We start from the raw sequence: 17,671 nt of genomic DNA on the forward strand, positions 1-17,671 counted from the left end.
TGATTGTCTCTCTTCACAAGACTTGGATTAAATTGCTTGATTCATATGGATTCGTTTTACGATGCCTTTATGACCTTTTTGGACTTCTAAGTTTTGGTTAATGGAAGGACTGAAACATCTCATCTTTCATTAAAAATATCTTAATTTGTGTTTTAAAGATTAACCAAAGTCTTATGGGTATGGAACAACATAAGGGTGAGTAAATTATGACAGAATTTTCCTTTTTCGGATAACCTATACAATTTAATGCTAAAGCTGACAGAAAAGTTTATTTGATTAAGCTGCTTAAAGGATACAATAGTTCAACCAAAAAAATTTACTCACCCTCATGATGTTCCAAATCTGTATGACTTTCGTTCTTCTGAGGAACACAAATTAAAGTATTTTGAAGAATGTTTCAAAATATTCTTGTAGGTTTGGAATAACATGAGGATGAGTACATGAGGTATGGTAACACTTTATAATAACTGCACGCTATTAATCATTAGTTAAGCATTAGTAAACAGTTAATTCGTCATTTATAAAGCATTAATAGACATTAATAAGCAGTTTATAAATACAGCTATAAATGCTTTCTTCTTGATTTGTAAGCATATCTATAATGTGTTTAATTATTGTATTTTCATACTTTATTAATGATCAACTTATCATTTTTAAATGAAGTATAGCATTATTTACAAACCAGTTATTTAGGAGTTGTCAGTGGTTCATAAGATCACTTAGAAAGTGTAAGTAAATGATTAATAAACTGTTTAAATACATTATTATTCAGACATATAGTAATAGTTACTTAGTGTGTTAATAAATGGTTTATTAACATGTTTTTCTACTGTAATTCAGGGTTAATTCAGGTAGTTATAAAGCATTTAGTAGTGGTCAGTTCACTATTTCTGTGAGCTCATCTAAAGTGAGGACTAGTTGTGCCTTGTAAAGCGTTTATAAAGGAGATTTAAAGACTCAGTTTAATATTTATATGTTCTGTATCACTGTGTGTGTTTGTTTCCTTTTTCTGTTTAGAAGAAAACTGAGTCTTTAAATCTGCTTTATAAATGCTTTACAAGGCATAACTAGTCCTCACTTTAGATGAGTTCACTGAAATAGTTAACTGACCACTACTAAATGCTTTACAACTACCTGAATCTACTACATTTACTTCCACTTTCTAAGTGATCTTATTAATCAATTACGACACCTAGTTTGTAAATAATGATAAATAATGTAACTGGTTTGTAAATAATGCAATACTTCATTTAGAAATGATAAATTGATCATTAATAAAGTACAGTATGAATAAACAATAATTAAACACATTATAGATATGCTTATAAATCAAGAATAAAGCATGTATAGCTGTATTTATGAACTGCTTATTAATGTCTATTAATGCTTTATAAATGATGAATTAACTGTTTACTAATGCTTAACTAATGATTAATAGCGTGCAGTTATTATAAAGTGTTACCAGATTGGGTCAGCTATAGCACCCCTTGTGGCAATGCTGACAATGCAACAGTGCATGAAATTGGGCTTGCATAGCAAGAACTGCTTGCAAGAATTTGGGTCTAAACATAAACATAACTCTAAAAACTGACTGATCTTGAAGGATTCTGATTTAGGAAAATGTCCAACTAGGATAAATAATGTTAAGCATCATGAAAAAAATGTGTTTAATATGCTAATTGTGTGTACTACCTAGAATGGGTAGACGGTACACATGGATTGTGTGTAAGAGAGGTGTCTGTGTGAGTCGGAGAGTGTGTACGACAGAGGCTGTGGGCCGAGATGGATGGAGATGAGAGAGCGGGCTACTGGGACAGCTGACGCACAATGACGGGAAATTGGACCGCTGCTATGATGAAGAGCAGGTGGAGGCAGGTGTGGGAGAGGAAGACGCTGATGTTTACAGATAAGGGGATTGTTATAGAGGAGGTCCCATGTGCTCTACTCTGATGTGGCCTTATGTAGCACTGACACAGCAGCTCTGCGGGTGACTGAAACCATGTGCCAAAACATGAATAATAATGTGAACCTGAGAGAAGACCTAAAGAAAAAGAGAACTCAGAGAAGTCTGATCACGGTGAAGATTCATGCCATGAGAAAGTTTCTGTATTCACTTCTGTGTGTGTGTGTGTGTGTGTGTGTGTGTGTGTGTGTATGTATGTGTAGTTCTACTGAGTGCAGACAATGACTTTAATATATCTATGATGAACAATCAATTTCTGGAAAAGTAATTTAGATATCATTTGAAGGGCTTAAAGTAATATATATATATTTACTGTATACAGTGCTGTTCAGAATTATTTGCCCCCTTGGTAAATATGATCAAAGATGGCTGTAAAAAATGAATCTGCATTGTTAATCCTTTTGATATTTTATTAAAAAAAATTGCAAAAATGTAACCTTTCATTGAAGTAAAAGAATTGAAGAAAATAACAAGCAGAGGTTGTCAGGTTTTGATTTTGTATCTGTTGGTATTTGATCGAATCCATGATGCCATGTATCTGAACAAGATGTCCAGGACCTCTGGCAGAAAATTAGGCCCACAACATTATTTTACACATGGTGTACTTTTTTAACCCTGTATGAACCAAACCCATATTAAGTGTTTGCAAAATGCTCTTTTTTTTGTTTGTTTCATCTGTCCATAGAATGTTTGAAGAGTAACTGACACTACTGGAACTTGAAACGTGACGGGTTCTATGGTCAGATGAAACAAAAAAATTAGCTTTTTTGGCAGCAAACACTTAATATGGGTTTGGTGCACACTGGGATAAAAAAGTACCCCATGTGTAAAATGAAATACTCTGCTGTATCTTTAATGCTGCGGGCCTAATTTTCTGCCAGAGGTCCTGGACATCTTGTTCAGATACATGGCGTCATGGATTCGATCAAATACTGACAGATAAAAAAACAAAACCTGACAACCTCTGCTAGAAATCATATAATGGGCCATGTTTAGATCTTCCAACAGGACAGTGATCCAAAAACAAACATCAAAATCAAAACAAAAATGGGTCACTGAGCACAAAACCAAGCATCTGCAATAGCCATCCCAGTCCCCAGACCTGAACCCAAATAGAAAATGAGTGGGCTGAAGTGAAGAGAAGAAGCGCCAACATGGATCTGGGAATCTGAAGGATCTAGAGAGATTCCGTATGGAGGTATGGAGGTGTTCTTCAAACTCATCAGGCATTATAGGAGAAGACTCAGAGCTGGTATCTTGGAAAAAGGAGGTTGCAAAAAGCATTTAATAAAAGGGGGCAAATAATTGTTCCCAGTGTGTTTTGGAGAAAAACATGTATTTCATAATGTGATTTTTCCCCCACTTTCAATTATTGTACTTCAATAAAAGGTTAGATATTTGCATTTTTTTAAATAAAATATTAAAAGGATAAACAATGCAGATTTATTTTTTTACAGCCATCTTTGATCATATTTACCAAGGGGGCAAATAATTCTGACCAGCACTGTGTATATATACTGTGTATATATATATACACACACATTTTGTTCAAATAAAATGGAGTAACCCTGAGTAACTTTCTGACATTCATGACTAAAGAAATCATAATATCTGTAAAAAAGAAATAAAAATGTAAGATTATAATAAAAAATGATATAATATAGATTACATAAGCTATGTTGACAAGCCCAGTCAGTATTTTCACCTTAGAGGCATTATTCTCCAAAAAGCTATGTAAATGCAGAGATAATATCAGCTGAAATGGCAAGAAATAGCAATGAGACATAGTTTGCAGAACTTAACTTTTATTCTACTCAAATTATTCACTGGCAGCTGGCCACATGCAGGAGGTGGACTAACCACAAAATCACCTCACCTATAAACTAATATCTAGACTAGTTGAGCAGTTTACATTGTATAGCCTCAAGATGTTAACTTTCAGCTGGCTGAAGGCACATATACAATATTTGTTATTTTGTTACAGGGCTTCTGCAGCATATATGACCTGAATCAGTGCAGAAAGCTGGATGAGTCAAGAGGGCGTGTGAATGAACAGTGTCTGAATATTAATGCACAGCCCTGGACTGAGATCCATGTGCACTTGTGCATTTTAAAGCAAGACATACTCCTACCCTTCACATTTTAAAGCTGCTGTTTGTAAATACTCCCCACCTTCCATTGTTTGGACAAACAGACAGTCCCAGCCCAAACTCAAAAACTATAACTCAAAAAGCTCATTAACAGCATCCAAATATTTTTATTCTGTATAATTCACACATCCAGGGCCAGCGACCAGACTTAAACAGTAAAATTCCTATTCACCTGTTCTCTTACAGCAGCTGCAAGCCACAAGCTCTAAGACTTCTCAATCAATACTCAGCTGCTGATCCATGCGACAGCATAAACTTTCAACTTACCACATCGGCACCTCATAACAGACATTAATCCCACGGCCCGGAAATCAATACACCATCATTTCTCTTTTGTGTATTCAGCACCCTAAACAATCTGGCAATAACAAACACAAGCAAGCACGGGCTGTATTAATGTCCCCATCCGTTAAAACAGTCTAATGAAGCTTTGTCTCATAAATGACTCTGTCTGGGAGCATAAGCGACGTTAAATATACATTACTCTGAGCCTGGGAAGTGTGCGGTCAGGGGCGCACCGACTCCAGCACAAATTTGGTGTGGCTACACAAACAACCGTCTATGAATAAATAAATGGAGAGCGGCGCCTGTCCGGACAAAAAGGAAGAGTCTGCCTCATGCCTCGGGCTAATTTACACCAGCCTAGCGGCCAAAAACAAATAAAAAGAAGATGATGAGGCGAGGGAGTTCAACTTTTCCTCATCAGATCAAGTCAGGAAATGGAAATGTAATATTGATTTTTAAAGCACAACATGTGCGTGCCGGGGTCGACATTTAGGTAATGGGGAGATTTCAGAGCTCGTCAAAGTCTGTAAAGTGCACTTGTTTTGGAGCGCCAGAATAACTGATCGCAGTTTAAGAGGTTTTCAGAACCACGGACAGCACCACTGACATGCCTATGCCAGATTTAGCCAATGTAAGACAGATCGTGAAGAGAAAAAGAGAGCATCCATCTCTCCTTCTATATGAGCATGCTTGTTTATTTTAATGAGCATGTATGTGAAGTGGTAGAGTGGGATGTATACTGGAAAACATGGTCCAACTCATCCGGAACCTCAGCGGAGAAACCATACCTTGCCATCAATCATGGGGAGAAGGCTCAGGAGGGAAAGAGGAAGACAGAAGCGGGGAGAGAGATAAACAGAGAGAGAGAAAGAGAGACATGGAGGTGGAGGCGGTTGCAGGTTTGCTGCCAGTTTCTTGATTAATCTGGACAATATTCTGTCTTATGAGTCATTTCATTCCCTAACATAGCCTGGCTCTCCTTTCCTCTCGCACAATAAAGAGGTCTCGGCAAAGGCTATTGACCACTTTCTACAGATCTGACAGCCTGGAAGACAAACGAAGTGTGGCCTCACATTCAGCCATATTAATATAATAATGATATCCGGGTCTGTGTCCCCGGCCGCCACACCTCAGCCCCGTAATGTAGGATTTGATGAAGAAGGAGAGCCAAGGAATTACATTCGATTAGCACTAAACAAGAGAATGAGACGTGGAGTGATTAAATCAATCAAGTGCGGGATCAGGACAGTCACAGAGGGAGTGTGTGTATGTGCTGTGTGTGTGTGAGAGATAATATGCCCTTAACACCTCGAATCTCTAAACAGTCATTCCCTCTCCAAGACAGTCTATTCTGCGTGAGTGAGAACTTTTTAGAAGGGCCAACGAGGTGCAAAGCATTCTGGGTAAGAGGCGATAATACGTCCCCTCAGCAGATCTCTGTCTTTATGCAGAGCGAGAAGAGCAGAGCTGTGCAATACCACCGAGACATGCCTAGAAGAATGAGGCGCTATCTGAGGGAAAAGTGTTTTAGAGGGAAGGAGTGCCGAGATTCCTCATAGGCTTCTTTTCTCATTACCTCCTCTCCTCCCCTGCCTTATTACTGAGACTTTTCTCAATAAAGAAGATCTAGACTGGATAAAAAGGCAGCCACACTTGCAGTCTCTGTACGCTTCCCTCTTCTTTCGCTCCCTCTCTGTGACCACATTCCCTGAAAATGTAGTTTTGTGACATTGTGTGAGGCTTGACTGTGCTCGGATTGGGTTATGTGCATACTTAGCGGCCATGCAACCTTTGTGAATCTGCTCTCTGGGACACTAGTGTCGCATAGACACAATTTTGACTAAACAACAAAAGGTCTGGTCCACATTAGCATCTTATTCTGGCTTAGACTATTGTGGCTGAGACAGAAAGAAATTCGTCTGACTCACATATAAAGCAATTAGCTTGAGATTGTTTCATATTTACATTACTGTTCAAAAGTATGGGGTCGATCAGATTTTTAAAATGTTTCTAATGGTCACCATTTTTAATGTAAATGTTATCATTTAAAATACCAGCTTATAATTTAAAATAAGTTTTCTATTTTATGATATTAAAATGCATTTTTCCTGTGATGTCAAAGCGATTTTCAGCAGCCACTACTCCAGTCTTCAGTGTCAATGCCGATTGGGTGCTCAAACATTACCTATTATTATCAATGTTTAAAACAGATGTGCAACATACTATTTTTGTGGAACTACATTTTTTTCCAGGTTTATTTGATGAATAGAACATTCAAAAGAACATAATTTATTTTAAATAAAAATCTTTTGTAGCATTATAAATGTCTTTACTGCCACTTAATGTGCCCTTTCTGAATAAAAGTATAAAAAAAAAAAAAAAAAGTAATGACCTACTGAAAAAGTACTTTTGAATGGTAGTACAACTTGTAAAAAGCAGAATATACAGTGGACATACAGTTCTGCGCATAGTTAACTTACTCAACTTACTAATAAGGATGTGAAGGTAAGGAAATTTTCCCACTGGTTAATCGATGTGGGACAACTCCGGCAATTCAGTGCTTTTACATTTCGCTTTAAAATCAAATCTTCCGCCATCGTCTTGTCAGTCAGTTGGCCTCACTCTCGTCATGTGATCTGTGCTGTGACTCTCATTCGGCTCCCGTTGAGCAATTCTAGTGTTTTAATTGTAGAGACTGTTCTCTAACTGAACTAAATTATTTTTATTACTATAAAAAATCAAAACGACGGTGGGGGCATTGCCGTGATGGGCAAGTGATGTAACCGGTGTGCGGCTGAACACAGTGTAACACCAGTAACACAGACTATCGCACCAAACCTACTTACTAAGGCGGCTCAAACAAAACTTTGAATATCTTTCAAAGATTTGATGAGTAACGTGGCAAAACTGATGAGATTTTTGCGCAGTATGTATCAAAAATCAGCGAACAGACACTGTGCGGCCCGTCTGAGGCTGAGACTGCAGGGACACAGTGAGGCTGCCACCAAGCCCCAAAGAATGACACCATATGTGCAAGACAAAGTCATGCTGGAACAACTTGCTCTATCCCGGAGACAGAAATTGAGCAACTGAAGCGGCAGTGAAGCAGAACATGATTCAGCTTAGAGGAAACTGAGAGAACATGGGACAGACTGAGAATAATATTTCTTAGAAGATGGAAATGTTGCTACAAAAGCTTTCACTTTCCTCTTTTCAAAGTCTGTAATAAGTAAGATGCCAAAGCACTAATGTTCTTCCAATTAGGAGCATTTTGTGTCACAGTAAACACAGAAAACAGTGTTTTTAATTAATTAGTGGCTGCTATGGCAAGCAACACTTTGCCATAATGTGCAATCAAAATGACACGGCAATCAAAAAATCAAATAATATGTTTTTAAAAAGTCAAGCAATTATTGTGTTTCGTGATCGATGGTTGCTGTCACTTGTGAGTCCATCCTTAGTATATGTCCTAAAAGCCTGATATCTATCTTTTGTGTTCTTTTAAAGGCTTCATCTGCATGCGATCCCTCTCTGGACCTCTCTCAGTGTTGGGCTGTAGTTTCGAGGTTAGCTTTGATCAGTCGGGGAGCTCAGGCTCCAGCGGGCTGAGGGGTTAACGTTTAATCTCCCTGCCTCTCTCTATTACAGCTGAATTACACTCGAAGGTGTGCTGCTCAGCACCAAATGGTAAGGGGGAAAAGAGGGGAAAAAATATGATGGCTTCAGAAAAATAACAATAGGTAACTGAATTCCCAACAGGTGTCTTACCTGTAAAAGCCAGTAGCACCTGCGGTGGAAGGTGGGGATGATGGAGGAGTGGACGTAACAGCCGTACAGACACTGGGGAAAAACACACAGACAGAAACATGGTTAGTAAAGAACCCTGTTCGGTATGGCTATATCTGAATAACAAGAGTATGGTAGGTGTTATGGGGGTCCGCCTCTCTGACAGTGTTACATTTAAATAGAAAATTACGTTCTTTAACAGACAATTCAACAGATTTACTCTAGAATACACCTGATAATTAATTTAATGAATAATTAATTTAAATAAATATTTAATCTAATGTAGTTTATTTAAAATTTATACAAATAAGACAAAACATAACAATGGACAGCAACATTAAACAAAAAAAAATTGTTTTATAACTGCACATGCCTAAATTTTCATCAACTGATACAAGCAGTCAGATATATGAACTCCCTTTTTATTTTCTCTGCTGCAAACATCAAACACAACTTAAGTCTAAACACAGCAGATGACAGGACCATTTAGGACAAACTAGTAAATACTAAAAGCGCATGAAACTGTCAAGAGTACTTGAGTTACAATAACGCTCACACAAACTCGCACTCGAAACACAAACGGCTTCCATTTTAACGGTGAAAATGTTAAAATAGTGGGTGCATTTTTTATCACTCGCTTTTGTGTTTCGCCTCCCTCCCACCATTTTACTAGCGCGAGAAGTTCGTATGCGACGAAAGAAGTCAGAGAAATGTCAGTAGTCTATAATCGATTATGGTCTATTACTGCATCGATGCAGAATCGCCCAGGTCTGTTCATTTCAACACCCCTAGTTCCTTGTGCTGCTGTAAAAAGACGCGGCAGTCACTTGGGGATATTTAAATTTTTTTTGGGGGGATATTTAATTTTATTTTATCAATCAATAAATTCCACTAGAAACAAACCTTGTATTATTTTAATTTAATACTGTGAAGCTGCTTTGATACAATCTGTATTGTGAAAAGCGCTATACAAATATACTTGACTTGACTCGCATCACAGTTCCTCCTGCTGTGTGGATGATCAGCTTCTTCATTGTTACATTTTTAATTCTGCTTTCATCACTTGTTGTGATGTTTCCAGTTGCATCTTTAGTGATTTTGCAACTGTTTACTATGTCTTATTGTCCAAAGAGGGGGACTTAGAGGTTTTTGCGAAATAAGCACACATGAACCTGGTTTTGCAGAAAAACACAGTAAAAATTTTAAACGCAATGAATTGACATTTTTGAAAATAAGCCATTTCAACAACTGACTAATAACCTTTTCATTGCATTAAAGTGAAATTACTGAACCTAAACATAGGAGTCTGATAAAAAAAAAGCAAATTTCAGACAGACTTTGAGGTTTTTGCATCTGAACTCTTCATATATATATTAAATTGTATTAATATTGTTGCCTTGGTAAGTTAAAGAGACTTCTTTCAGGAATCTTATCAATACAAATATATATATATTTTTAATGGTAGTGATTACTCATTTGCTCTGGTAAAAAGCTGTGTGTATAATCCAAAGTTGAAACTTTCCACATTTCACTGTCACAAAATTGACTATTTAGCTAAAATACTACCACACTGCTGAAAAATGTTAGCAGTATCACCGCTTTCAGTTAGTTCCTCCGTTAGGAACGGACAGGACACTCAGAGGTCTGCCAGGGCTGAAATGAGTCATGTGATTTTGAGAAGACATCTGTGGTGCTGAGCTGTTGCTGGGTGCCAGCTTTCTTCCCAAACATATTGTTTGCAAGCACTCAAGCCAAAGAGCTTGGCTCTTTCTGGAATAAATCAAATATCCATTTCTATGGTTACGGCTCCTCTACAACGCACACAGGGAATATTTATTTACCTGCGGAGAATTGGAAAACAAAGCAGTCTTGGTGCATTCACACACACACACTTGCATGGATATATGCACACGTCTGCAGGCACACACACACACACACACACACACACACACACACACACACACACACACACACACACACACACACACACACACACACACACACACACACACACACACACACACACACACACACACACACACACACACACTATGCACTATGAAATAATGGACTTCTTTGAAAGATCTAAGACAGGTTAAGGGCACCGTTATACTGCAATGACAAGCTAATGTGGCATACAATTAGAATTGTGTGTTCAGTGTTGGATCACAAAGTGTGCAAATCAAAACTATAGTTCAATTGAAGTTAGGTATTTCTAAGGCACTCTTCACAATACCGTTTCAAAAGAGCTCTACAAAAGATCAGAGTCTTGGCAATTCCTAACATGTTATAGATAGGAGGAGGATCAATCCTAGAGAGAAATCTTGTTAGTCTTGGCAGGAGGAACTCACTCTCCTCTCGTCAGCAAGATTGTTTCAACAAAACCATATATTTTTTACATACTACAGTTGATTTTGAGTAAGCAAAGACAAAAACACAGAGGTTATTTCTGGAATGGCATACCTGCATACTAGTGTTCTGAAGACATATACTGTAGTATTTACTCAAGCTTAGAATATAAATAATAATATACTGCACACTACGGGCCCATACTGACCACTAATATGAATGTATTTTACCCAGTGTATACTGTTCACAGTGTGAATCATTTCACACAAACCATTTTAAAATAGAAAACAGCTATTTTAAATTGTAATAATATTTCACAATATTACTGTTTTACTGTCTTTGATCAAATAAATACAGCCTTGATGAACATAAGAGACTTCTTTCAAAAGCATAACATAAAAACATCTTACCAACTCCAAACATTTATTTTCATTAACATATTTTTGTGCTGATAACTGTACACCACTTGCTGAATTAAACATGCAACATAGTGAGGCCATGTGACAATTATATAGCAGGTACATATACAGTATAGTATTTATTTAGTAAGACAGTAAGAACACACAGAACATATATAAAGTCTTTCGCTATCTCTCACTTTCTTTCTATCACCAGCAGCAGCTCAGAACAAACAAGTGAGTGTGTCTTTGTGCTGACACAAATTCCCTGACCGTGTCAATGCACTCAGATACTCATGAGCAAACAAACACTATACTCAGCAGAGCATTGAGGTCCCGAGTCTCTCACAGGTCCCTCTATACAGAGAGAGAAAGAGTGTGAGAGGGCCAGACAGACAGAGGAGATATCTGCAAAGCTTTCTACCAGGGGCGTTTTCTCCGAGTAGGCAAGGGAAGCAGTGCCTCTTCATTTCACAAGTCCGTCAAAACGCCACTGCTTCAGAACTTCATGGAAGTTCAGCTTCCATCCAGATCTGGATCTAAACATATAAGAACACATTGCTCCATCTCCATCCGACAGATAATGTCTATATGTGGATGTCTGCTATATGTACCAGGCCGAGCGCAATGAGTGTCTGTTCTGCGGTATTGACAGGTGTGTGCGGTTCCTTACTGTTCATCCCACTGTGCGGACTGGAGACTGAATAAATTAGCCCCAGGCAGCTTTTGTTTACTCAATTTAAGAAATACAAAAAGTGTTCAGCAAGCATAAACAAGACGCCTGGGCCGTGTCAGACTGTAGCACCTGTCAGAGCTGATACGGGAATCTATGTAAACTGTCCATCGGCTACACACATGCTGTTTGCACACTATCAGGGCTTACACACACATACACAACAGTATAGCTCTGTTACAAAACCTAGCAAGCCTGCCTGTTGCCTCCATAGGCAGCTCTGACAGTCACTGAACCTCAAATGTGACTGGTTTGGAGTGATTTAGATCGGCAGTAACTTTTCAAGAGCAACTTGACTAACAATAGATTTTTATAATATCTATAACATCGTATTATATTTGTGTTTAATTTAAAAAAAAAAAAGATTACTGTTCTACGCACTGTGTGGACAGGAGAGTGAATAAATTAGCCCCAGGAAGCCTCTACTTATTAGGTTTACTGAGAAACACAAACTCACACACAAACAATCCCAGGCACAGGTAGGCTGACCATCTCGCATTCTCTCAGAACATTTGATGATATAATACACACAAAAAAAGCAAACGAGAAAACCGCAAACCTCTAACACAGACAAGCTTATCAGTAAATCAGGACAAATATTATTCAGCTCTTTGCTGATTCTCTCTCAAGGCTGCGTGGCAATGTGACAAACTGACAATGACAGAAGAAATTATTTGCTGTCTGTGGGCTGTGACAAATGACAGCACATCAAATGGCAAGCAATGAAGGCATAATTATATTCCTACAATCATGCAGGACTTCTCTCCATTTCTCAGTCTGACTTACTCATTATTTGAAGCAACAGCAAGACTACAAATTGCGAACTGTTCTCAATATACAGTATATATAAAACAGACTAACTTGATGAGATGAGATTTTGTTGTGAAAAGGGCCATTTGAGTTATAGGGCCCTATCTTGCACCCAGCGCAATTGACTTTGTACACCGACGCATGTATCATTCCTATTTTGCACCCGCGCAAAGCGGACTTTTACCTCCACAAATGCACGTCTGCGCTCCCCAGGGCGGTTCAGCGCAAAGAGGAGGCGTGTTCCAGCGCAAACGTTCCTTCATGCTATTTTGCAGGTTTAGAAAACAATTGCGCCACTAACCAGGAAAAAATAGTTTAAAGTCAGTGGCGCGTTGCGCATGTTATTCATATGCTATTTTAAGGGCGCATGCTTGGCCATAATCAATGTAGCGTGTGCACAACGCGCATACACTTTGATTCTCTCATCTACACAGAAGCAGCAGTTTTCATTTTTGCAAATCATACATTATTACAATAGATAGATAGATAGATAGACAGATAGATAGATAGACAGACAATTTATTATAAAAGCATACATCTAGCTTATACATTTACCCAAATTATCATACACCTGTTTAACCAAAGTTAATTTGGGTGGGTTTCTCCATTTCAATGTAACTTCTCTCTCTCTTACGGCCGTGACGAGAGCGTTGCTCTCCTTGGCTGTGAACCGCTCCTGGCAATCCGCCGTTACGATAGCAATCCGCCATGGAAAAAGCGCGTCTGCTCTTAAAGGGAATGTGAGATGACTCTCTGATTGGTTTATTTCACGTTACGCCCGAACCACACCTATGAATAATGAAGCTACTTCAGACCAACCCCTTTTAGATTTGCGCCGGGCGCAAGAGTTATTTATCCCACCGGGAAAATAGCAACAGCGCCCAAGACCCGCCCACAAAGTTACTTGCGCTTTGCGCTTGACACTTGCGTTTCAGATCGTTAAAATAGGGCCCATAGTGGGGTCAGTCCATCAGTGGTTCAAAAACTGTAAAGTTGGTAGCTTGATTGAGTGATTACCTCTAGGTAGTGGTATTTTAAAGCCAACAGTTATTTTTTAATTAAAAAAGTTCAAGCAACCTTGACCACTTGAGATGAATTGACCACAGCGAAAAATGTGTATAAACATTGTGATCAGAATTTCTGTCTGTCCAAAAGTAGATTATAAAGACAGCCAACGGGTAACAGTAGCGGATGATTTCTTCCAATACTTGCCATTTTTGTGTAAGCCTATGGTCTTCTATGTGCTCTGCTAGGCAAGGCAAGGCAAGGCAAGGCAAGTTTATTTTAATAGCACATTTCATACACAATGGTAATTCAAAGTGCTTTACATAGAAGTAATTAAAATAATCAAAAGAAATAAGAATAATTATAGAAATATATATAGAAAATAGCTTAATAAAAGGGAAATAAAATACAGTTTTTTGAGTCTGGATTTGAATGTGACTACTGTAGGAGTACATCTGATCTCTTCTGGAAGGTGTTTCCAGCTGCGGCTGGCATAATAGCTAAAAGCGGACAAACCATGCTTAGAGTGAACCTTTGGTATTTCTAGCTGATGTGATCCTAATGATCTGAGTGATCTGTTAGGTTTATATTCAATGATCATATCTGCAATGTATTGAGGTCCTAGGCCATTGAGTGATTTATATACCAGTAATAATCAATCCTAAATGTAACTGGGAGCCAGTGTAAAGACTCGAGGACTGGTGTGATATGTTCATATTTTCTGGTTCTGCTCAGAATCCTGGCAGTAGTGTTCTGTATGAGCTGCAACTGTCTTATGGTCTTTTTAAGAAGGCCAGTGAGGAGTCCATTACAATAATCCACCCTGCTAGTGATGAAAGCATGCACAAGTTTCTCTAAGTCTTGACTGGAAACAAAGCATCTAGGCTAATTCTTGCAATATTTTTCAGATGATAGTATGCTGATTTAGTTATTGCTTTGACATGACTACTGAAACTAAGGTCTGACTCCAGTAGGGGTCTAGTAGCTAGGTGTCAGTAATGGTCATCAGAGGGGAAGGACACTTTGATCTGATGTTACATGGTCAGACAGTTGGGTTGAGTTTGGGGCATGCCAATTGTGCACATCTTCATAGGAGGTGTTACGCGAAGCCATCAATCAAGGCAGGCGAGCTGGCAATGAATGCAAGGTGTCCAACCTGCCGAAGATGTGAGACTCTCTCATTAGGCCATAATGAAGTGTGAAGGCACTCTTAATCAGACCATGGCGTCTGAAGTATGGTGCCAATTTGCTGTTTTATGATGTGACAATATGTGCGGTTGGGATAGGGGATGCTCACAATGAACTTCAGTCAGGGTAGATGCCACATTTAATGTGATGCGAATGAAAATGAGGCTGTGAGGAACAGACATACAGTCCGTTCAATACATTGTACAGTATTCAATATTGCAAAAAAGGCAAGACAAGATGAACAGCATAAAAATAAATAGAAATCACCATATTTTCCCCAGATGATTAACAGCAGTACATTAAGACAATTGTTTTGTATTGCAAGATTTCAGAAAGGTTATGTTTAAATGTAAATTGAGGCAATATCTAATGAAATATGCACCAATTTGGATACATTTTCAGAAGAGAAATGTAAACATTGGATAAAGTCAGGCTTAAAATTGTTTCATTTTGTTGACATATTTAAGGTTTTTACAGAGGGGATATTTGATATTTCTTTTTATTATCTTCTTTAAAAAAAACAAAACAAAAAAACACTGTCAACAGCCAGAAAAAAAAAAAAAAAAAAACTGGAAAGATTGGTGCAAGTGCTACTGAAATGGAGATTTCTGGTTCAGTGCATGAGAAAAAAACAATGATTTTGCCTGTCTTGCCTTATTAAACAGATTCATATTCTATACATCACAGCCTCATTTTCACTTCATCAAATTAAATATTGTGCCATCCCTGATTGAGGCCCTTACGCCTCTGAGGGAAACCAGACACCACAGTGTTTCTCTGGTCTCGTATAGCAGCTATAACGAACCCAACGCTAACCTTGATAGAGTTTTGTCTTATAGCACTCGCTACAAAAGGAATAATTTATCAGACAGTGAATCCAGTTGGGAATACTCAATCATACAATTTGAAAGCGCAATGGCGACAACTTGATGAATTGCCTCGTAGAGTGATATAGTGAGCCGAGACCTTGTAGATAATCAAGACAAATCTATTACCAATCACTTGAACATGTACATTTGTCATGCCTTACTCTTCTTTCAGAAATACTGAACAGATCTGGATAACTATGTGCATACATGAAATGAAAACCCCCACAAGTATAGTCCTGGTTATGAAACCTTGAGCTGTCACATCTATTGCAGAGTCGCCGTATCATTAAGAAGATCAAGTTATCTTCTTTATCAATTATCAATCAGGCATCTATAAGTAGACCTGCCTAAGGGCTGTGAATTGAGCCAGAGGTAAAGACACAAATATGTCTCCTGTCCTGCAAGTTATTCAGTCTCTTTCAAGGAAGATCAGGTCTATATCTACCTTGCTGAACCTAGTTGGCAAGTTGAAGCAGTAACAGGCTGTCGCTAAGACTCAGACTGCCACATTGCCAATCACAACCTAACTTTCTTTACACACTGATAACCTCCAAGACTTCTGCACCTCAAAGTGTGGCAGAGCTGTGAATTGTAAGAAAAATGGAAAAGGCACGGGTAATTTTCTGCAGGACTCTATCTGTTAGGTTTACAGGCATTTCCTTTAACTATAAAACACACGACACAACGCGTAATACGGGTAAAACACCTGGAAAAAAATCCATATGGAAAATTCCACAGTACATTAACACAGTACATTGTGCCCTATTTTTACAGACTTTTCTTAGTGTATATAAGGCCATGCCCCAAATGGCACCTTAAGCAAAATAGTAAATAATAAAGTAAATTAGTAAATATAAAGAATTATAATTGAAGTACAAATATCTATAGGTGACATTTCTGTCTGTCATGCCTGTAATACCTTAACATTTTAAGTAAAAAAAAAAAATGTATTTAAACTTTCAAACATTTTTTACTTTGTTAAAGGGACAGTAAAAAAAAATAAAACATTATGAAAGAATTCAGAAAGAAGTTCCTTTTTGGGTGACCAATCCTTTGAATATAAATTGGAATTCTCCACAGTGTTTGCTACCTCACTTTAAATTCTAACCCTGCTAGTATCATCTACTAGTATGACCTTAGTATCATCTCTAGTAAGCATTTTCATCTCATTGAGTTTAGCCACCTTTTCCTACAACACCGCTGCCATCGCAACTCAAACTTCAGATGTGTGGAAACAAATTAAGGTAAGGGGACAAAGCCGCCTGCACAAAAAAGAAAGCCTCATGGTAATTTGGTTTCTAAAAATACCTTGCACATTGTAAATAAACAAAAACAGTTTATACACAGACCCCAAAAGGGGGAATTAATTATTCGAGCTGGACAAGTAAACACAGCCATACATCAATATCACAAAGCCAACAATAACACAGAGGAAATATTGTACACCTAAGGCTGTCCAATATCACTGCACACAGAGAGAGAGAGAGAAAAAGAGATAAGGAGGAGGAATAGTGTGTGTACTACCCACACTCATGTCTGTGACAGTACAACAAATGCGCGCGTGTGTGTGTGTGTGTGTGTGTGTGTATGTGCACGCTTGAGCACGTCTCTCGGGCAGAAGACACAGTGTCTGTTGATGTTAATGCCAGGCCTCTGGGCTCAGGGCCAAAGGCATTAAGTGGAATCGAATTCCACAAAACTAGCTTTAATCAGCAGGTTTTTAAGGTTAGAATTACCCTCTCTCCTCCAGCCTGCCTGCCAAGGTTAAAGCCCTGCCGGAGGAGGCTGAGGTAATGGGATGGCGGGGTGGCAAAGGCCCCATGCTCCTCTGCTCCTCTACACACTAAAACCCCAGCATACTCTCACACATGATGAGCATTCGTGGAATACTGAACATTCCAGTGCTCTCGACTTGTCAAGGACAACGGCGACAGACTGAAGTGTGGTGGTGTGGTGACTGTTGATTGCTGTTGATCTATTACATCATTAGTAGACAGAAGGTGAAAGTGGTATCCTTCTAAGATGAACATACACTGTCTAAAAGTGTTTTTACACATCCGAACCCCAATCAGCCCTCAGGCTGAGCAGGCTCAGAGCGGATAGAGCCATCATTACTATGAGTCTCTCCGTGTCAC

The 17,671-nt window shown here is 38.5% G+C and overlaps 1 protein-coding gene across 1 annotated transcript in view; it reads right to left on the reverse strand.

Annotated features, from left to right (window-relative positions):
* The window catches only part of camta1a (calmodulin binding transcription activator 1a), a gene marked incomplete at its 5' end in the record, with an annotated part of 162,987 nt that overhangs the window by 68,831 nt on the left and 76,485 nt on the right, over positions 1-17,671 (reverse strand). The window contains one exon of the mRNA XM_081386879.1: positions 8,167-8,238. Coding sequence (XP_081243005.1) covers positions 8,167-8,238 — 72 coding nt within the window. The remainder of the gene's footprint in view (positions 1-8,166; positions 8,239-17,671) is intronic.

Source organism: Scardinius erythrophthalmus (genome assembly GCF_964197995.2).
Source record: "Scardinius erythrophthalmus genome assembly, chromosome: 15".
In the NCBI taxonomy this organism is placed as follows: Eukaryota; Metazoa; Chordata; class Actinopteri; order Cypriniformes; family Leuciscidae; genus Scardinius; species Scardinius erythrophthalmus.